We start from the raw sequence: 23,037 nt of genomic DNA, 5'->3' as shown, positions 1-23,037 counted from the left end.
TTTCAAACTCCACATAATGTTGTAATTCTATCATATTAGCTATCTCCCTATTCAAACAATTCAAAAATAATGCTATGGTGGCATCCGATCCTTTTCAACATTGGCTTTAATCATGGCAATCTCCATCTCTTTGTGATAATCCTCCACACTTCTAAATCCTTGATAAAGTCTTTATACCTTTTGATAAAAATCCTTATAGTAATGATTAGGAACGAACCCCTTTCTCATGATAGCCTTCAATTCTCCCCATGTTTCAATAGGTCTCTTATGATTCCTCCACTGAGATGTTACTTTTCGATCCCACCAAATGGTAGCCTATCAGTAAACTCAAAGAAAACAAGTTTTACCTTTTTCTCCTCCGAGTAGTCATGGCAATCAAATATAAGCTATATCTTTTTTTTCCCACTCCAAATATGCTCCCGGATCACTCCTTCCTTTGAATAAAAGAATTGTCATTTTAATATTGCCCATTTTTCTATCAACTCCATTTCCAACATTATATCTAGCCCTTCTGTCATGCCTATCTTCTCTATTCTTCATCCTTCATATTTCAGCCTCCACTAATGCATCATTATCAATTCAAATACTCGCTTCATTTTTACCACCAATATTCGCCCTACGCTCTCGCCTACCTTGTCTCTTTGTATTTGGAACTGGTTTAAGTTGTTCCCCACATAAATTAGCAAATAATATGTCTTGCCTCTCTATCCACATCTCTTGCCTATCCATCCTGTCTCCCATATCCCCAAACAATCTTTCAAATCATTGTATTATCTCCTCCTTCATGATGACTTGATTATTCTTCCCACTTGAAGTATAATCATTTCCATCGGATATTCTAAAACTAAAGTAATATTTGCCTCACATGTTTACCCTCTTGTGTCACTCAATTTGATCTTTTCCCTCTATTAATCTCACCACTCTACATTTTTCCACTCAATGCTTCCTTGCAAGTGTTTTGTAGAACTAATTCGATCTCAATAAAAATTCAACCCCTGTAAAATTTAATCGAAGAATTGAGTAAGGAAAATTGACTCTAGAATGACTCAACAAAGTAGGAATTTGACATTTCAAATGGAAACACTAAGGATAAATTCAAGAAAGTGTTTTTAGAATTCAAATTGGACACTTTTTTCAACAAAAAGCCCAAAAAATGGAAAATGAAGTGATTTAGGGCACTAATTTAGACACAAACAACTTTTGATTTTTTTTTTCTTGTATCTTACTTGAATTGAATGACTCAAAAGATAAAAAAGAACACGAATAATGAAGATGAAGACTCAAATAAAAAGGTGAATAATATAACCTTGATTTTTGGAGCCTAAACTCTGATACTAATTGATGCGACCCACGTAGCAATTGTAGCTACAAAATCCACGACAGATTAGATCAAATTCAAAAAAGCCAAATACTACTGTTTAGAAAGCTTGACCCAATGAATTATTATACAAAAAAATCAAGACAATTGTCAACAATATATTGAAGTTTAATTGTCACTAGCAATGAATTGGTTTTTTGTTAACATTTTGTTGTAGGACCATAAAAGTTTTAATACTAAGAATACTACACAAAAATTACATTTATTTTTACTTTAATTTGGTTTCCTTAAATATTCAACGAAAATAAGTCTATCGTACTCATTGTCTTGAGAAATTATCATTCAAGTCTTTAATGCGTAAATTTATATTTTCTAGACAATCAATCAGGCTGAATAATTTCGAGATAGTGACACTACGAAATTGTGTAGGCAATTATGTTTCCTTCGACAATTCAACATTATGAACTGTGAAGAATGTATAAACTAATCAGAATTTCAAGCTAATGAGAGTAGAGACGCTTTATGAGAGTTTAGTTCATAAAATGTGTTGTCTTCCTTTTAGAGATAATTGCAGCAACTATCCCTAACTTTTCATCTTTTTGTAAAGCTTACCTTAACATTCATCTTGTACCACCTACAGTTCCAAACCTTTCAAAAATCCACACTTAGGGTCCAAATGGATGGAAATCATCCATCTTACAGTTAGTTGATAAAAAAAAGTCGAAATTTGATCAATTTTGACCAATTAAAAAAGGTAAAATCGTACTATGCATTTTTCCTCACATTAAATAATTTTAAAAAATTAAATTAAAAATATATATAAACCCACCTTCTTTTCCACCGCACCCTGGAAAACCATCCAGCTACCACCACAACCACAATTCCTAGAAGTCTGCAAAAGTTGATTGGGTTTACCCTACTTCACTCCCAAAATACTTCAGTATCGTCCAATGGAGGAAGCAATTTTTGATTGCTTCCTAACAACTTCTTTACTGCTCCCCTTGATCTTGCATCGGATCTAGAGTGGTGGTTCCATTTACCATACCTACTCCCTCAACCCATTTACCACATTAACAACACAAATGAAAACCCCAAATTAGTTGAAAACAAAGAAATTGTCGTCTTGGTTAAGGGTGAGGGGGGAGCTAGGGAGATCTTAAGAGTGGGATCAATGTCCTTGAGCAAGAGAAGGCTTTGGTTGGCACGCTGGATTTTGAAGCCGTCGTAGTCGACTAGAGGTATCACCCGAAGGTTGCCATCGAGCTTCTAAATTTTGTAAGTGTAAGATGGGGTGATTTTCGACCAATGGTACAATGGAGAGCAACAACTAGGCGAGGAAGGAACAAAAATTTTTGGTTTGATTTTGAGTAAGTAGCAACAATGGAGGCAACAACGAGATGAATTTGGGTTCAAATTTAATTCTCCACTTGGGATCCATTTGGTAGTAGAGAATATGGTGGGTGTGGGTTTGGTTGTGATGGCACGACTACAATGATGAACGATAATTGGTAACAGTAATTTTGGTTTTGAGGTAGGCGTGGGGTTTGAATAGATGTGGAAGAGGATAATTGTGGTAGATGATTTTTTTTTTCCAATTTTTATTTAGTTATTTTATTTATTTAATGTGAGAAAATTGCATAATATTTATTTTGCCCCTTTAAAATTGATCAAAATTAGTCAAAGTCTATTTTTCTTGGTCAATTAACAATAAAATTGATGTTTTTTTATCCATTGGGGCCTCAGATGCAAAGTTTTAAAATGTTTTGAGACTGTGGTTGACACAAAGTGAAGATTAAGATGAAGTCAATAAAAAGGTAAAAACTTAGGGACCTTTGTTGCAGTTGTCCCTTTCCTTTATCATATTTTTATGAATTTTTCTTTTCCACTTGTTTTCTTTTATTATATTTGCTTAACTAAAATAAGGACATTTTAGTCATTTTATTAAAGTTTGACATTTTGTAACAATCAATTAGATGTAAGCTATTCAAAAGGATCAATTCCACCCATGAATTTAGAGATGACAATCGGGCTCGTTGACTCGGGCCACTCGTGACTCACCGAGCCCCATTTTGGGGACATGGACTTTGTCCGAGCCGGCTTGTGAGCTCGCGAGCTTTTTCAAAAATAAAAAAATAAACTGAGGCTGCCTTAAAAGGCAGCAGTTTAGGAAAAAAAATGGAGAAAACGAGTCTGCCCGGCTCGGCAAGGAAAAAGCTTTCGCTCGGGCCAGCCAATTTTTTTTCCCGGCTCGAGCCCGCAAAAAGCTCGGCCATTTTAACCGGGTTGAGCCCGAGCCCGAACCGAAACTTTAGGCTCACGAGCCGGCTCGGCCCGACTCGTTTACATCCCTACATGAATTAAAAGGTTAGGGAAGTTTATACCAAGATTTACACGTTAAAGACCATTTCCACTAGAACACCATAGGTTGAGGACCATTTGCACCAATTCCCCATTTTAAAATGAAAAGAACTTTTGAAATATCTGTTGCATTCCAAGGGCGTTTTTGATACTTTAATAGCAATCTAAGGGTATTTTGGTACTTTCATTTAAAAGTGGCAATTTTATAATTGTGTTTATATTGGCATCACATTTTTTTTTTAAATAAAAACATCAAATTCTTAATTATAGTAAAGGTCCCTAACCTCTATTTGTTGCACATTTATATCCCTAAAGTTTTTTACATCGCGTTCGTAACATTAACCTTTATTGTCTAGCACAAGTTGACTATAATGACAATTTTCATCCCAAAATTATTAACTTACTAACTAACGTGGGATGAATATTTAAACTTTAATCTCAATTTTGTGTGGGTGTTTATTTACAATATAACAGACAAATAAGTTTTTTTACTCTGTCTTAAATTTAATGGAATTTTTGGTCGAAAACCCTCATCCTAATGAAAGATTGAGGACAAATATAAATGAATAAGTTAGAAATATAAATTTAGCAATAAATAAAAGTTTGGTATAAAATGTAAGTTTATTTGGATTTATAAGTGAATGACAATTGTAACCCTGCAGTCTTAAAAATTATTACTGTTGTACCCCGATTCTGCTCTATAAATATAGGATTTTGATTCTTAATAAAATACACACAAATCTATTGACTTCTCTCTATTTTCTTCTATTTTCTCTATTTTCATAACACGTTATCAGGACAAAAAGCATAATTTTTTTAAAGTTTTGGGAAGGTAGTAATTTTTTTTTATCACGTGTATCAAAATTAATTTGATAACATTTGAATTTTTTTGTATATACTTACACATAAATTCACATTAATCTTCTTTTGTACATTCCAATCATATTAAACTTCAAGTTGTGAAATGAATATATATTGTTTGTCTTTTCAATTCATGTCCCTTCAAATCTTTTTCAATTTTCTCTGTACATATTCCATTTTTCAAGATTCAAGTGTTTTTGTCAATAGTCTACTGATTGGAATCGTACAATAATTTTTTTATGTGCCCAAAATTGTTGGAATGGTAATTATAACTATGTGCCCATAGTTATTCCTTATTTGATTAATCCCAAAGGCAACGACAATTATGCCAATTTTTAATATTCATAACTATTGTTGAATATTCTAAGTGTCTTTAATCTAATCAAATAACTTTAGATGTTATATTATAAATTTCAAATTGATAATATACCATGTTGTTGCTCTTGAAGTAACACAAAATTATAATTAATATTTCAGTAGAATATTAATTATAGATCTGTTTATTATAAATGATTCGTTGTTGCTTCGAAAGTAACACAACATTATAATTAATATTCCTGAAGAATATTACTTGATTTTGAAGAGCATAAATTATAATTTTTAATATTTCAGAAGAATATTGATAAATTACTCTTGAAAAAGTAATAATAAAATATAATGTGCTCCTGAAATATCACATGTTTTGAAGAACATATTATTTTAGTGCTTATCCCCGAAGGAAAACACGTAAATTATGTTATGCTGATATTGACTACTTGATTAATCATTATGTGATATTAAATCATATTTTTTGAAACTAATTATATATTTTTTATTGTGTAGTTAATTAAATGACAAACATAACAAAATTTGAGCTTGCTGCACTTGACATATCTGGCAAAAACTATTTATCATGTGGTACTCGATGCTGATATCCATCTTGTCACTAAAAGTTTGGGAGAGATAATAAAAGAAGGAAATAAAGAATCCCTGCAAGATCGTGCAAAAACAATCATCTTCCTTCGCCATCATCCTCATGATGGACTGAAAATTGAATATCTTACTAAGAAATATCCATAGGTTCTTTGGAAAAAATTAAATGAGAGATTTGATCATCGGATAGTCTTTCCCAAAACCCACTATGAGTGGATATACTTTCGTTTGTAGGACTTCAAAAGTGTTAGTGAGTACAATTCTGAACTGTTCAGAATATGTTCAAAATTGATCTTGTGTGGAGAAAAAATCACCGATGAAGATATGTTGGAAATTTTTTTCACCTTTCACGCTTTGAATATGCTCTTGCAGCAGCAATATCGTAAGCGTGGTTTCAAAAAATATTCAGAACTTATATCTTACTTGCTTGTTGCTGAATAGAATAATGAACTGTTGATAAAAAATCATGGGTTACGTCCAACTGGTTCTGTACTATTGCTTGAAGCAAATGCAATTTAAGACAAGGAAGTGTACGTGAACACAGACGTGGATATAGAATAAATCATGGACGAAATAATCAACAAAATTATCAATAACAAGGCAATAATTTCAATTGGAGTAAATTAAATGAAAGTAGCACATCCAAAAAGATGCATGAAGAAAAGTTGCTTTAGATATGAAATAAAGGGGCATTGGACACGTACTTATCGTACTACAAAACATTTTGTGGATCTCTACCAAAAATAAATCAAGGGAAGGAAAAAAGTTAAGACAAATTTTGTTGACTATAATGGTCCAATTGATGTGACTCATTTAGATGTCTCTAATTTCTTTATCGATCCAAATGTGAGTATTGAAGGTAGTGTGATGGAAGATATAGATTAATTAATTTATTTTTTTGTCTCTAGTGTTTTCTTTTATTTTAGAGATTTAGTTTGAAATATATTTTACTTTTCTCAAAAATTTTGAACTTTACTATGCATCGTTAATTTCACAGTATTTAATTATGTTTATCCTTTTAAATTTAAATTCAAATTTTTTTAAATATATTTATTTTGTTATAGATTCATGATGGATTGTCAAGACATTTGTTTGATTGATAGTGTAACTACATATACTACTCTTTAAGACAAAAAAAATATATTTTGAATTTAACATTAGAAGAAAATAATGTTAATACGATATCAGATGCATCAAATATCTTTGAAAAATTCAAAAGAGCTTGTATTATTTTACAAAATAATACAAAATTATGTATTGATGATACACTTTATTCTAGCAAATTCAAAAAAAATTTGCTTAGTTTTAAAGATATCATATGCAATGGATATCATATTGAGATGACGCAAGAAATAATGTCGAATATCTTTGTATAACTTCTTTTGTATCTAATCAGAAATAGATAAAAGGAAAATTTCATGCACTCCTATTTGGCATGTATCATACATTTATAAAAATGGTTGAATCAAATAATCTCACGAATCAGAAGTCCGTTGACTCAAAAAGTTATATATTTTGACATGATCAACCTGGATATCCAAGAGTTATCAACTCACATGGACATCATTTAGAAAACCAGAAGATTCTTTTATATAATGATTATCCATGTGTAGTTTGTTCACAAAGCAAGTTAGTTATTAGACTTTCGACTACAAAGGTCAATTTTGAATCTTTAACTTTTTTGGAAAGAATTCATGGAGATATATGTGGGTCAATACACCCAACATGTGACCATTTCATTATTTTATGGTATTAATTGATTCTTTTTCTAAATAGTCATATGTTTGCCTACTTTTCATTAAGAATGTAGCATTTGCTAGACTACTTGCACAAATTATAAAATTATGAGCGCAATTTTCCGATTACTCAATTAAGACTATTCACCTTGAAAATGCTAGTGAATTTAACTCACAAGCATTCGATAATTATTGTATGTCAATTGTGATTGTAATTGAACATTCAGTTACGCATGCCCATACACAAAATGGTTTAACATAGTCGTTTATTAAACGGCTACAATTTATTGTTAAGACCATTACTTAAGAAAACAAAACTCTAAATTTCTATTTGGGGTCATGCCATATTACATGCTGTATCATTTGCAAAAAAATAATTTTTTTTTGAATTGTAGATTGAACATTTCATAGATAGATCATTTGTTTATCAATCTACGTATACAGAAAAAGTTTTAAAATGTTTTATATGGATAATGCACATCAATTGGCCTCACCTATGGTTATTTGATCACTTGATATGAAAAATGATCCATTTCGTCCACTCGAAGATGGAGAAAAGGTTCTTGATCCTAAAGTATCATATCTTAGTACAATTAGAGTATTAACTTATTTTGCAAACTGCACACAACCCGACAAAGCTTTTTCTGTAAATCTCATTGTAAGATATAACTCTACACCAACTCAAAGACATTGAAATAGTGTTGAACATATTTTTCATTACCTAAAGGGTACTATTTATTTTTGATTATTTTATTCTAAAAAATCCGGATCTTCTTTAGTGGAATATGCAGATGCATGTTATCTATCTAATCCACATAAAGTTAAATAAAAAATAGGATATGTGTTGACACGTGGAGGAACAGCTATATCATAAAGATCTGTAAAAAAATCCCTAACAACTACATCCTCAAATCATTTTGAAATTATTACAATCCATAAAGCAGGTCGAGAATGTGTATGATTAAGAAACATAACCCATCATATCCAAATATCATGCGGGTTAATTTCAACAAAAGATAGTCATACAATTTTGTATGAAAACAATGCAACTTGTATTGCACAACTCAGAGAATGCTATATTTCTCCGAAATTCTTTCATACACATGAGTTTCAAAAGAATTGCGACATCAATATCCAATAAATTCGCTCAAGTGACAACGTAGCCAATTTAATCACAAAAGCACTGTCGACATCTATATTCAAGAAATTAGTTCATAAGATTGGAATGCGTCGACTCAAAGATTTTCAGTGATCAACATCAATGAGAGTAGCTGTACCCTTTTTCCTTGCTTATGTTTTATCTCACTAGATTTTTCTAACAAGGTTTTAATGAGACTGTATTTATTTTTAATATTTCAAAATAATTGTACTTTTTTTCTTTCATTTGATTTTTTTTTTCCATTGGATTTTTATCAAATAAGGTTTTAACGAGGCATATATTTGTAATGTGACGTTCAAGGGGTGTGTTATAAAGGGAAGTTTATTAGGATATATAAGTGAATGACAATTGTACCTCTATAATTCTAAAAATTATTATTGTTATATATCTGATTCTGCCCTATAAATATCGAATTTTGATTCTTAATAAAATATACACAAATCTATTGATTTCTCTCTATTTTCTTCTTTTTTCACAACAAAGTTAAGAATATTTCATGCATTTATAGTTTACTTTACTTATGAATACATTTAACCTTTTGATAATCATTCTGAAAGGTGGTAATTTAATTTAAAAACAAAAAACGCTGGCCATTTACTACTATCTCCCAAATTTCTGTATTTAATTTTTAGCATGGTCTTATGTAAGTCTTGCCACTAAAAAGACATGTCTAAATTGATTAAACAGCAATAAATATTTTTTGCGGTGGTTACGAGAGGTGTTCTAATATTGGTGACGGTGTCAAATTTATTTGTATGTCGTTGTGTGCGTTTAGGGAGTTTGATAATTGATATTGAAGGTGATGACATTTATGGTGGTATTTATGGGCAGCGACAGTATAATAATAAATGTTATAAGTGATAAATTTAGTGTAAGAAAACTGAATCAAATCACCCAATGCTCACCTAATACCTTGAACAGGTTCATTTTTCAGATTTTTTTAACGTATTTCATATTTTAAAATGTTGCCACCTGACAATGTACATACTTAGTCCTCGTCTGGCTCTCATTTAAATTAAATTTTATTTTTTTCTCATTTTTCCATTATAAAATCTTTTATAAAATAATATTACACGTAAATCGAAAACTTTTCTATCTTTTTCAATCACTCATTTTTCAAAAAAAAAGAAAAAAGAAAAAAATTTTCATTCATTCTTTAAATTAAAAAAATAAAGGCCAAACGGAGGCTTATTCAACTTTATAGCAAGGTTTGAGACTAGGATGAAGCAAAAGCAGGAAAATTATTATGCATCCAAAATTGAAATAATAGAGGCAAGTCACTTTTGGTGGGTTAGAAAAAATAATTCGAAGATTAAGAGACTCAAAAGTATATTATAACTCCTATTTGATTCTTATTTTTGGGATAAAATGCATTATGAAATAGTGATTTTTTGAAAAATGTACGGTTAAAAATTAAGAAAAAGTTCTTGAAATACCTGTATAATTATTTTATAGAAAAATATGTGATTGAAAATAAATTTTGAAAAAATGTATTCTTAAAATATAGGAATCAAACAAGGGATAAAATGACCTTTAAAAATATGTATATTAAAATTATCAATTAGCCCCTTAAACGGTTAAACCCCAGCCTATTCTATTATAGCCTGAAATAATATTGCCTAGTTACAAGTGGAGCATCAAAAAATGTACATAGGACCGTAAACCATAAATTAACCATCCCCACACTCACATGGCCTATGGTGGTTTGTGGGCGCAGAGAAGGAGTGGGGTAAATTAGGTAGCAAGTTCATTAAAAATGGGTAATTATATTTCTTGCACCACAGTTTATTTACACTTGTGATAATTTTTACTCATTATAGTATTTAAATCCCTAACGATTTTTATTATCATTCTTATCATCAAACTTTTCATTAGTTAGAACATTTTATATTTGATGACAACTTTATGTTCAAAAGTCCATTGAAATGATGTAAAATATCTTATTTTTTAATCATATTTTTAATTAATAAATAAATAAAAAGTGCGAAAAAATATTTTTCCTCATTTCAAAACATGAAATTAAAATATTTGGTTATAAATCATCATTAAGTACAAAATGTACTAATTAAAGTAAGTTAAATATAAGAATTCGAATGAAAATTTTTTAATGAAATAATTGTTAGAATGAGTAAAGAATGAGAAGTTTAACTACAATTAAAGAAAGTATGGTGTATGAAATAAAAATTGTAGTGGCAATATAATCACCCATTAAAAATAGAAGAAACTATAGTAAATATCCTTATTTAACCCTAAAATTTAAGTCAATTACTTGCAAGTTATATTACCAACTAATTCTTAGTTTTCGTAAATTTTAGGAATATTCATGTCATTATCAATCACTGTTTGGACCATTTTTTCGATAATAATCAACCACTCTATAAAGTATAGTTTGGATTACTTAATAATTGCATTATAATTATCTTACTATTGCACTTTTTATCCAATGTACTTGAGCTAAAATTGGGCTGCATCAGTTTGATATGTGTGCTTTGCCAATTAGAATTAGGGGAACAAGGACAAAAAGGAAAATAATAGACAAAAAAGTGGGAAAAAAAAAAGTATTATGAAAACAAAAACCAGAAACTAAAATAAAATGTAGGGACATAAGAGAAGCAATATTGCATCTCGAACATGCACTTGATGTCTATCGTCTCCGCCCCTATTTCTCTGTGTTGCTAACCATGACAAGCATGGTATACACATTCATAGATCAACGGGACATAGCTCATCCAGACTTAACGTGAGCTTTTCTCTCATAGGATCAATAATAATTGGGGTTGGCAACTTTCCTCTAGCTATTTTTTCTCCCTTTTAATTTTTCTGTCTTAAATTAAAGAAATTTAATTTCAGGTAAATAATTCTTGAAAAAATCCATCTTCTAGTAAAGAATTTATGGCCGTTAGTTAATGGACCATTGGTGTGGGGAGAGAAGGATGGGAATTGCCTGTCAAGATAGAACCCTATTAACATCCCAATCCAACTGACTATCAAGTATCTGGTATCCTGATGAATTGAATTAATTTACTAGTACAATCATAGTTGACAATATTTGATGTGGCAAAATCTGTACAGTTGATTTAAAAAACTGTTTTTAATTTTTTTTAATGGATAAATATGATGATGATTGTTAACAAACATTGTCAATCATCATTGTACATATAGCATGACTGTAATGAATTACTTCACCAATCTTCACCTCTTGAGCACATAGACGCCCTATCGCTATACATGAAAGATTGCCTCGTCTATTTGCATGACATCAATTTTTTCTTCGACTCCAAGTACAAACTATTCTAGACCTGCTTCCATCAAATTTCGAAATTCAACAACTTCGAAGTAACGGTCTCAAATTAGCATCTTCCAACTCCCCCATTATCAGTGATTCAGCAGTAAACCGCATATTCTCGTGGTACAAAAATCCTTCCAATTCAAATAGAACAATTCACATTTAAACTCAAAACGATCTGACTAACTTAGAACAACAAAGCATGTAATACTTATGTGCCCAACTATGGTAGGTCAAAACATTATTCAGAATGGTACTTACAGCTCTTCGCCAGCATGCAATGCAGTAATTGCTATCACCAACCTTCTGTTAATGCCAATAAATCAAGAAACAACAAACAGGAAATGTGATTAACTATAAAAGTTATAGCAATTAAGTTTTCAGGACCACTTGGGTTGGCTATTCCAATTCTTACAGTGCCTAATGCACTCTGCCCATGTCATAAGAATATTACTGGCATAAGATACTGATATAAAAGTCAGTACACACATGACACATCCCATTTCTCTACATTGCACACTGTGAATTGTAAAAGGTAGCTGTATCATGACTTATCTTAAAGGTTTCCTACCTACTAAAAATCAGCATATAAACTCCTGATTAAATGCCTCGACGTCATGTCAAAGTGATTTTCCTCAATAAAGCAACCAAGTTATATTTTCATTACCATTTACAAATATTGCAACATTTTCATGGAGTTCGGTGGTGAAAGTCCCCATTGGAACTTGGTAGATGAAGGAAGGAAACATATAAACTTACCTCGAAGATTTTCATTTGGAAACAATGAGGTTGATACCGAATTCGCTTCAGCAAGATCATCTTGTGTGTCTGCTGCTTCATTCCCACTTTGGCCTATTAGTCCCGAGACGCCATGGACACGTTCTCCTGTGCGTGCCTCTTTATCCCCGCCTCTTTTGTATCATTGCTTAGCTTCACTCCATCGCAGTGAAGGTAACATCTTCTCTATAGCGGTCACAAAGGACTTCGTTTTTACTGGGTCAGCAAGCAGTAGGATCCATGCATGGAGACAACCAGATTGTACAGAGATGGGATATATCAAGGCTACATGTGGTGAAATTCGAGCCATCTTAGCTTATGGGAAAATGCTTTTCACAGCACATGGAGATTACAAAATCCGGGTGTGGGATGTTTCATCGACAGAAAACTTTAGACCAAAGAAGACAATCACGTTGCCTCGAAGAAGATCATTCTTCTCCTATCAGAAGAAGAATAATCAGCGACATAGAGATTCTATCTCATGCATAGCATACAATCACAAGGAGAAGCTCTTGTACACAGGATCATGGGATAAAACAGTTAAAGTGTGGAGAATCTCAGAAAAGTTATGTGTCGACTCGTTTGTTGCTCATGAAGGTCATGTCAATGCAATTGTCTTAAACCAAGAAGATGGATGTGTCTTCACTTGTTCTTCTGATGGCGCTGTGAAGATATGGAGAAGGGTTTTCAGAGAAAGCTCACATATTTTGACCATGACACTTAAGTTTCAACCATCTCCAGTGAATACCTTAGCTTTATCTCTCTCCCCCGGCGAGTGCATCCTCTATTCAGGCTCATCAGATGGACTGATAAACTTTTGGGAAAAGGAAAGAATGTCTGGTAGGTATAATCATGGAGGATTCTTGCAAGGCCATCATTTTGCAGTTCTCTGTTTAACAACAATAAAAGATCTAATCCTCAGTGGTTCAGAAGATGCAACCATTCGAATATGGAGGAGAGAAGAAGGGAACTCCTTCCATTCATGTCTAGCAGTCATTGATGGTCATCATGGACCCGTCAAGTGCTTGGCTGCTGCTCTAGAAACTGAGGAAATCGTGATGGGGTTGTTAGTATATAGTGCCAGCCTAGATCAAACTTTTAAGGTATGGAGAGTCAAAGTTTATCCCGCAGAGATAGAGAAACAGGGGAACTCAGTAGCAAATGATCAGCACGCAAAAACTACAGATTGCAAAATGAGTCCAGTGTTATCACCTTCATGGGTAGAGAAGAAGATTCAGGGCAGTGATTTCTAAAGGGGGAGAAATAGTAAGAAATATAATAGCAGAACCAGCAATCACTGGATAGGACTGTTAGGTTTGGTGACTCAAATGTGTTAGGATTATTGTTGATTTAGAATTTGATCAAGTGGAATCCTAGAAATCGGTGAGGAGTCTTTTGAAGATGCGTGTTAGACTTTTACTTGGAAAGGGAATCTAATTGCATCAAACAAAAGAAGACAAAATCCTGTTGAAATTGGGTTTCCTAATTGTAATATATTTTCTTACCTTTTAGGACTCTTCTAGGGTTGACCCATAAATACAATGCTCCTTTGATCAGTTTGTAGAGAGTAACAAATAGAAGCCAATTACTAAGTTGCTTTGTATTTCTCATATTGTTGAATTAATAAACATCGTTTCTCTGCGTTTACTCTTTGTGTTTTTTCTTTACTTCTAAACCTTATTTTTCAGTGTATGATCTAGTATACTTTCAATATTGTCATATAATCTAGTTTTTTAAAATCCGATTTGGAATGAACGAGTGTTATTGGAGCTTTCGCACTCCAACAAGCGGTATCAGAGCTAAGCTGTTGATTTTTCGTAGATTGGTTGAGATTTTTTCGAGATAGTTGGGTTGAAGTATGATATTCCAAAATTAGATCGTAATACAAGGTTTTCGTTGTGGCAAGTAGAGTGAGGGCTGTTCTAGCGCAATTGGATTTCGAAGATGCGTTGCTAGGTTTTGAGAGGATGCCAGCTAGATGGACAACGGAGGAGAAACAACGGAAGAATCGAAAGGCTACGTCATTGATTCATCTTCATCTGTCTAATAACATTCTGCAGGATGTCTTGAAAGAGAAAACGATGGTTGCTTTGTAGTTGAGGTTGGAGCAGTTGTGTATAACTAAGAGTCTTACAAGTAAACTAACTTTTAAGCAGAAGTTGTATTTACATCGCATGGCGGAAGGAGAGTCGTTGGAAGACCATGTTGCCGTGTTCAAGAAAATAGTTGCAGATCTGGAAACGTTGGAGGTTAAGTACAATGAAGAGGATCTTGTCTTGATCCTGTTGTGTTCACTGTCTGGGTCTTATGCGTCATTTCGGGATACTATCTTGTATAGTCGAGATACTTTGACTATAGAAAATGTTTAAGATGCTTTGTACTCAAAGGAGAAGATGAAACATTTTGTTGGAGTTACATCAAAGGATGGGAAAGCTCTTGTATCTCAATGTGGTCAACGAAGAAGTAGATCAAGAGTCAGATTTAGCAATGTGACATGTTACCACTGCAAATAGGGATGTCAAACGGGCCGAACGGCTCGTCGGCTCGATCACTCGGCTCGTGGGTGGCTTGACGAGCTCGAGCCGAGCAGGGGGCTCTATCCCATGAGTTGAGCCCACGAGCCCAAAAAATTGAATTTTTTTTAAAAAAAAAAAGGTGCAAAAAATGTGCCAAAAAAAAAACATGAGCTTGCAAGAGACTCTTGGCCTCGGCTCGGCCCACGAGTTCGTGGGTCGAGCCGAGCTCGCCCCCTAGCAACGAGCCGAGCTCATGGGTTAAAGGGCCAAGTCGGCTCCCAGGAGCCATTTTGACGAGCCCACGAGCTCGGCTCGTCCAAAAATATGAATTTTTAAAAAAAAAAAGGTGCAAAAAATGTGCCAAAAAAAAAACATGAGCTTGCAAGAGACTCTTGGCCTCGGCTCGGCCCACGAGTTCGTGGGTCGAGCCGAGCTCGCCCCCTAGCAACGAGCCGAGCTCATGGGTTAAAGGGCCAAGTCGGCTCGGCTCGATCCATTGCCTTCACTAACTGCAAAAGGAAGGGACATATTTGGAAGGATTGCGATATGTTACAGACTAAAGGTGATTTATCTACAAATCGTGGGGTGCAACCTTTGAATTTAGACAAAACCAATGTAGTTGAGAATTGTTCTGCTGGTGAAGAAGTGATGCTGATCGTGGTATCCGATGTGGAGTTTAGGCCTGACGAGGAGTGGATTTTTGATTTAGCAGGTTCGCACCATATGTGTTCCGATAAGAATTTATTTAAAACATATGAGGCTGTTCAACGAGGTGGAGTTGTAATAGGAAACAACCAATCTTGCCGTATTACTCAGATTGATCGAGTCAGATTGAGGCTGCTGGATGGAATATTTAGAACAATTGATCGAGTTCGACGTGTTCCTGACCTAAAAAAGAATTTCATTTCGTGAAGTACCTTGGATGCAAAAGGATATAAATTCTTTGGAGGAGGTGGAGTCTTGAAGGTCCGAAAGGGAGTCCATGTTGTACGGGAGGGGTGGAAAAGCTCCCAGTTGTACATTTTAGAGGGAAGTGTAGAATCTATTATAATATATTTAGATAAGTTTAGTACTGTGGTGAAAGTTCAATTTGGTACAATATCTCTTGGGTTGGGCTCTGAGTCGGTTCAGAATACTGCTAGGGAGAGTGTTGGTGATTTCGCTTTGCCACCAATTTCAGTTGGTACACTGTGTTTCTTTGCTAGGTAAGACTCATCGAGCGTAGGTACCGTAGTGTCAGCAATGTTTGGGATGCGTTTGGGGATGTTGGAGGCCATAGTTCTAGTAAGGGGTTTTCTGATCAAGCATCTGGTTTGGTTCTTGCTACGGGGTGTGCTTCGACCCTATGTGATCAACATTAGTTTCTTGGTGAAATTGGGAACCCTGGGATTGGGTTCGAGTGTCGGTTGTGGACGTCGGGCAAAGGATAAGTGTTTGGTTTATATGGAGTGGCTATTGTGTTGAGGAGATTCGACCAGTTAATTTCGATACAAAAGGATTTGAAATCTAGGAGTTTCTCGTCGCACCAGAATTTGAGTCAAGATGGAGATTGTTAGGTTTGGTGACTCAAATGTGTTAGGATTATTGTTGATTTAGAATTTGATTAAGTGGAATCCTAGAAATCGATTAGGAGTCTTTTGAAGATGCATGTTAGACTTTTATTTGGAAAGGGAATCTAATTGCATCCAATAAAAGGAGACAAAATCCTGTTGAAATTGGGTCTCCTAATTGTAATATATTTTCTTGCATTTTAGGACTCTTCTAGGGTTGACCTATAAATACAAAGTTCATCTGGTTAGTTTGTAGAGAGTAACAGATAGAAGCCAATTGCTAAATTGCTTTGTATTCTCTATATTGTTGAATTAATAAACACCGTTCCTCTACGTTTACCCTTTGTATTTTTTCTTTACTTCTAAACCTTATTTTTTGATGTGTGATCGAGTATACTTCAATATTGTCGTATAATCTAGTTCTTTGAAATTCAATTTGGAATCAAGGAGTGTTATTGGAGCTTCCGTGTCCCAACAAGGACAATGGTAGCTAACCCCCACTGTATACTTTCAATCAATATGCAACTCAAGAACATATCATCTATATTTGATGTTGTATATCTCTAAAGTATTTGCAGTTTATAGTCGATATATCTAAAGTAGAGGTAGCTTTTGTAGGCAACAGATATATCATCATTACTAAATTCCCTCTATAGAAGAGGAACTGAAAAAAGAATCCTTCCAAAGACTTGTTACATTTTTTTTAATTTTTAATTGCACCAGCGATTACACAGCATAAAGCATGACTTCCAGCACTACTTGAGAAACTTTACAACAATATCTGCGTACCAACAAAAAAGCTAGGGATTGCAGCAGAGTCCCAATATGTTATGCATCATAAAGCCCATGAACATCTCTTTCAATTAATCCAAACCTGGCCATAATGTCTTTATTTTGGATCCAACATCTACAAGGTTACCATACCATTGTCAAATGACCACAAAATCCATAGTTCCCCTCAGAAACTTCCTTGCCTTGCTAGATAAAATCCAAATAAAGTTTGAGGTCAAGCAAAAGCATGCATTACTCTCGTGGCCACAACAAATTCCCGTGAAATAGTAATTGGTTATAGTCGTTGAAAGAAGGAAGCATTCTTCGTTTCTTATTTTTATTTGAAGAGGCAGACAGTTTTTTCTCCCAGTTCTTGAAGAAATAACCTTATTTGAAATAAACTAACCTACCTTATATAAATTAGATCTAATTCAGACCAATATCTTCACTTATACACAAATAAAAACTAAAGGTTACCATGCATAAGAATGAGATCTACACTACCTTTTAACTAAGCTTACGCATTCCCCTTCAGTGTTCATAGATACCCTTCTAAGCACAAGCAAAAACAGAAGGAAAGACACGAGCTTTTCTCTAATAACAGTAAGGTAATGCCCATAGAGTGCAGTAAGCATTGACCAAGACGAACTAGTAACAACTTGAACTGATGGAGACGCAAGAGGTTAGTCACAACTATAGATTCTCTTTTCAATATTGCAGCTCAAATAAACCACACAAAGAGCAAGCTAGACTAAAACCTCTCTTTCATCTCGTGAACTAGAAGTATGAAGAGGGAGAATTATGTTATTAGAGAATATAAAAGTAATTTTTTTCATCAACTCGGTAGACTTGCAAACGCAATAAATCGATCAACGATGTTTTCCCTAAATCCAAAAGAAGTAATGGTATCGTTGAACTTAAGATACCATTGACAGGAAGTTTGTTTAAGTCCATATATTAATTTCTTTAACTTACACATAGGGTTGGGCGTGGGATGGGTTCGATCGATTTTTTCCTCAACCCAAATCCAACTCAACATAGTTGGTTTGATCGAAAATCAATGCAACCCAACACAATTATTGATTTAAACCCAACCCAACCCAAACTGATCAAATTTGGGTTGGGTTGGGTTGGTTGGTTTGGACTTTAGCCCGCTAATAGTTGGATCCAATTTATTTGTTAAATTTAGATAATTTTTTAGAGTTGAAAATTATTTGAACACCTCCATCTTTTAAACACATATACAAGGAATCTTTTCTAAAAATAATGTATAAATAAGTTTAAAATTTATGAAGAATTTTCTTTTTTACAATTTTTTGGAATTCATTCATTTCGTCATCATGTTTTAAATTTTTACTTTATCATCAAATAACATTGCATTTGTACATAGTGTTCAAGTAAATTGGTCTATGTGAAGAAAATGGACATTTATAATTGTATGGCATTCTCTTATTTTTACTTGTGTCTTTTTAAATTATTTTTCCATCTTAGATATTAATTTTTTAATTCATCATGTTAGATTGGGTTGTGTTGGATTTTAATTCATAACCTGAGACCTAACCCAATCCAATCTCAAATTCAATTTTTCACCCAACCCAACCCAATTGAACTTAAAAAAATCGACCTAATCCGATCAGTTTGGTTTGGGTTGGTCGGGTTAAGCGATTTCGGTTGGCTTTTGCCCAGCCTTACTTACACGTCATGTGTTCATTTTCTTCAATTGAAAAACCTTCAAGCTAATTCATATAAACTTCTTCATCTAAATTTCTTAGAAAGGCAGTTTCACATCCATTTAGTTGTAGCTCTAAGTCATAATGAGCTACCAAAACCATTATTCTGAATGAGTCTTTCTTGGAGACTAGTGATAATGTCTCTTTATAATCAATGCCACTTTTCTGATTAAAACTTTTGGCAACAAATTTAGTTTTATATCGTTCGATATTACCATTAGAGTCGTGCTTGGTTTTAAAGATCCATTTACACCCAACTTTTTTACATGATTCAAGTAATTCGACGAGGTCCTAGACTTCATTATGCTTCATAGATTTCAATTTGATCGTCATCAATAATTTTCAAGTCAAATTCAGACTCTTGCAGGTAAACCACATAATTATCAGAAATAGCAGGTCTACATTGTCTTCTGACCTTCTTAATGCTATTTCTTATGGTTCATTTAGTGTAGGTTCATCAATAGAAACTTCATTATGAGATGTTTAATAATTTATTTGTTGTTTTAACAAATTGTCACACCGTTCAACAATTTGAGGAACAACAATATTAGGAGTTAAAAGTAGAGAAACATGAACTCGTACTTCTTGTATTTCTACGTTGTGGTTTCAAACTCCCACTAACTTCACCATTCTCAATGAACCTAACATTTCAAGTTTCAACAATCCTAGTAGTATGGTTAGGACAAGAAAATCTATACTCCTTCGATTTTTCTGGATAACCAATGAAAGCTCCAATGATTATTCTTGAGTCCAGTTTCTTTTTATGTGGATTATAAATTCTTACTTCTACCAGGCAACCCTAAATATGTAAATGCCTTAAATTGGGTTTCCTTCTTGTCTACAGTTCAAAAGGAGTTTTTGCAACTACCTTACTAGGAACTCTGTTTTACAAATATATAGCAATTTTTAATGCAAACATCCACAAAGAAATGGATAAAGACAAATTGCTTAACATACATATTACCTTTTCTATTAGAGTATGATTATACCTTTCAGCCACACCATTTTGTTGTGGTGTGCTTGGCGTAGCGTATTGAGAACATATGTCATGTCTTTTAAGAAATTTAGCAAATGGACCAAGGTGTTGTCCAGTTTCATCATACCTTCTATAATATTCACCACCTTTATCAAATCTAATAATTTTCACATTTTGTCTAATTACCGTTCAACTTCATTGACAAAGATCTCTAAAACATTTACAGTTTGAGACTTTTCATGCAATAGATAGACATAACCATAATGTAAAAAGTCATCAATAAAGGTGATAAAATACTTTTCTCCACTAAGGGCTCATTTGATTGCAAAGATGGAATTTGGGTGGAAGGAAAACAAATTCCAGGAAATTGAATTGCCTAGAAATTGTTTTCCTGGGAATTATTAATTTTTTATGTTTGATTGCTATAATTTTCCAAGTGGAAAATGTTGAAATAAAAATATTTTTTGGTGTTCGTTTGACTTTGTTTTACATAAAAATTATCAATTATAGAGATAGAATTTACTGGTATTGGGGATGAAATTTGTTTCCATTGCCCACAAAAAAATCAAGAAAATCTTCTATCTTTTAGTGTTCATTTGGCTTTATTTTATATGAAAATTGTCAATTAAAAGGAAATTTTTTTTACAATGATTCTTGAAATTTATTTTCATTTCCCAAAAAAAAAAGGGGAAAAAAATCCCTGCAGTAAGATGGAAAATGAATTCTCACCATTTTGGTGAGAATTCAAATTCATCAAAAAGTGGGAAATTGTCTACGTGGCCAAGGAAAGTGGAAAAGGTTTTCCATGGAAAATTTGTTCTACCAAACACCACAAAGTTGGAAAATCTTGGTTATTTTCCATTTTCCATGGAAAATGTTTAGCAATCAAATAGGGCCTGTGATAGAACATCAAAAGGCCAACATATATCGGTGTGTATTATCTCAAGAAACTGTGTGCTTCTCGTATCTCTTTTCTTTGTGCGTTTGGTTTGTTTACCTTTAACGCAATCCAAACAAGTTCCAAGATCACTAAAATACAAGTCAGGAAAGATTTCATTCTTTACAAATCATTCTATCCTTTCTTTGGATATGTGACCCAAATATTTATGCCACAAGTTAGCAGATCATTCATTCAATGAACCACATTTAGTACCAACATTATGATGTAAAGTCAAAAGAATCTCAGCGGTTATCGAGCTTTAATTTATATAAGCCATCACAAAGAATAGCGGAACTGATAAGAAGATTTGTTTAAACAAACTTAAACATCTATTTCCACCATTAAAGAAATATCCACGAAAATCAAGTTTCGATAAGGAAACTAAATTGCGAGAAAAAAGAAGGTGTATGAAGAGTTTGAAATAAATCTAAATGATGTCCAGCATCTAAAATCAAATAATAGGTTGCAATGGCTTCAATTAGATCTTTGACTCGATTTTCCATAAGGATAAACGTTTCATTTGGATTCACATTCTGCATTGAAAGGAATCCTTACATCGTATTGGTAACATGAGTGGTACATCCGGAATCAATCCACTAAGTATTATGAGGAACCTCTGTCTAATTAGATTCGAAACATATATAAGAAGTAATCTTACCTATATTTTTGAACCATGTCTTATGTTTCGGGCAATCCTTTTTATGGTGCCCAAGCTTGCGACAGAAATGGTACGTATTTTTCTTGTGTTCCTTATTGTAGATTTGGGCAAAAGACTTATTTATCTTTAGTGGTCCTTACTTAATGCTCTTTCTAGACCTTTTCTTATACTTCTTTCCAGCTCCTTGATGACTTACAAGATTAACAGCATGACTTTCTTAATTCTTAAGCATTGTCTCCTCTTGCACTTCATTTACATTCCATTTATCCTTTAAGGTATTATAGTTCATATGGAATGGGACATACTCAGGAGGCAAGGAATTGATGATAAACTGTACCAGGAAGTTCTCATCTACAGTCATCCCAAGTGTCTTAAATCTTGCTGCAATATTACTCATTTCAGTAACATGCTCATGCATAGTACGAGAACCATCAAATTTCATAGTGGTTAAAGTACCCATTAGTGTACCAACAAGTGACTTATCAACTATTTGGGAAAGTTCTTCCACAGACTTCATATATTCCTTAGCTATCTCAATTTTTGAGATAGTAGACTTGATATTCTTTGTTAAGGTCATCCGCATAAACATTAGGCTTAATCTGTTAGACCTTTCCCAAACCTTATGGAAAGACCTTTCATCAGCACTGCTCTCATCAATGAGATCAGCAAGTTTCTCAACTTGAAGTGCCAAGTCTAAGTCCAAAAAACCTAAATTGAACTGGACTTGTTCACACAAGCCAGAGAAATTAAGCCTATTTAATAGTTGTACAGATGAAGCATGCGAATGTAGAAAAACAGGAGCAGATACTGCAAAATATAAAATACTCTAACATTAATGGTTTGAACTTTGAACACTTAGTTCAAATTCAGATAACGATAAATGTATACCATAATTCTTCATTGGGTGATACTACGTTATTCCATCATAATAAACATAAATGATGTTAATTTAGTTTCGCTTAATTGGTAGTGAAATATACTCTAATCAAATATGTATAAAATCTTTAGAAGTGAAATATACTCTAATCAAATATGTATAAAATCTTTAGATATACAAAACACATCCGACTAAGTATATTAAGTAACCACGATCATGTTTAAGATTAATAAAATTAATTGATAAGTCTTTGAGCGATCCATAATAATTTTATAATCTATGAACGTCAATATACTCTTCACACCAATAATAATGTCATTTTCATATATAAGCATCAAACTATAAAGAGTAATTGACGTAAATAAATTATGCAATTTAATATTCGTAATACCACAAAAATTGACCACTTTGATAACTAACAAACAACATTAATCGAACATTAATTACATAAACAAAGTATTTATCACTTATTGTTTATTTACATATTTAAACGCACCCATCAGTTGAATATTAAAATTTTTTTATTTTTTATTTTTATAAAAACAATAAGCTGAACTTATGTCAACAATCAGGGATTAATCATGGCAATTAATTATTCATTCTTGTAGAAAC

General features: G+C 33.1%; 1 protein-coding gene across 1 annotated transcript; it reads left to right on the top strand.

Annotated features, from left to right (window-relative positions):
* Window positions 1–11,515: 11,515 nt before the first annotated feature.
* On the top strand, window positions 11,516–14,054 carry LOC111367833 (protein JINGUBANG-like). Its single transcript, XM_022988897.1, has one exon. It carries the CDS (start codon window positions 12,323–12,325, stop codon window positions 13,658–13,660), a length of 1,338 nt encoding a protein of 445 aa, XP_022844665.1. The 5' UTR covers window positions 11,516–12,322; the 3' UTR covers window positions 13,661–14,054.
* Window positions 14,055–23,037: the final 8,983 nt, after the last annotated feature.

The sequence above is a fragment of the Olea europaea genome, chromosome 18, assembly GCF_002742605.1.
Source record: "Olea europaea var. sylvestris chromosome 18, O_europaea_v1, whole genome shotgun sequence".
Classification (NCBI taxonomy): Eukaryota; Viridiplantae; Streptophyta; class Magnoliopsida; order Lamiales; family Oleaceae; genus Olea; species Olea europaea.
Note: the sequence above shows the minus strand (reverse complement) of the source record. Positions and strands in the feature narration are given on the sequence as shown.

Coding starts and splice junctions, on each gene's coding strand:
- LOC111367833 (XM_022988897.1), top strand. CDS start 12,323: ATGGAGTTCGGTGGTGAAAGTCCCCATTGGAACTTGGTAGATGAAGGA.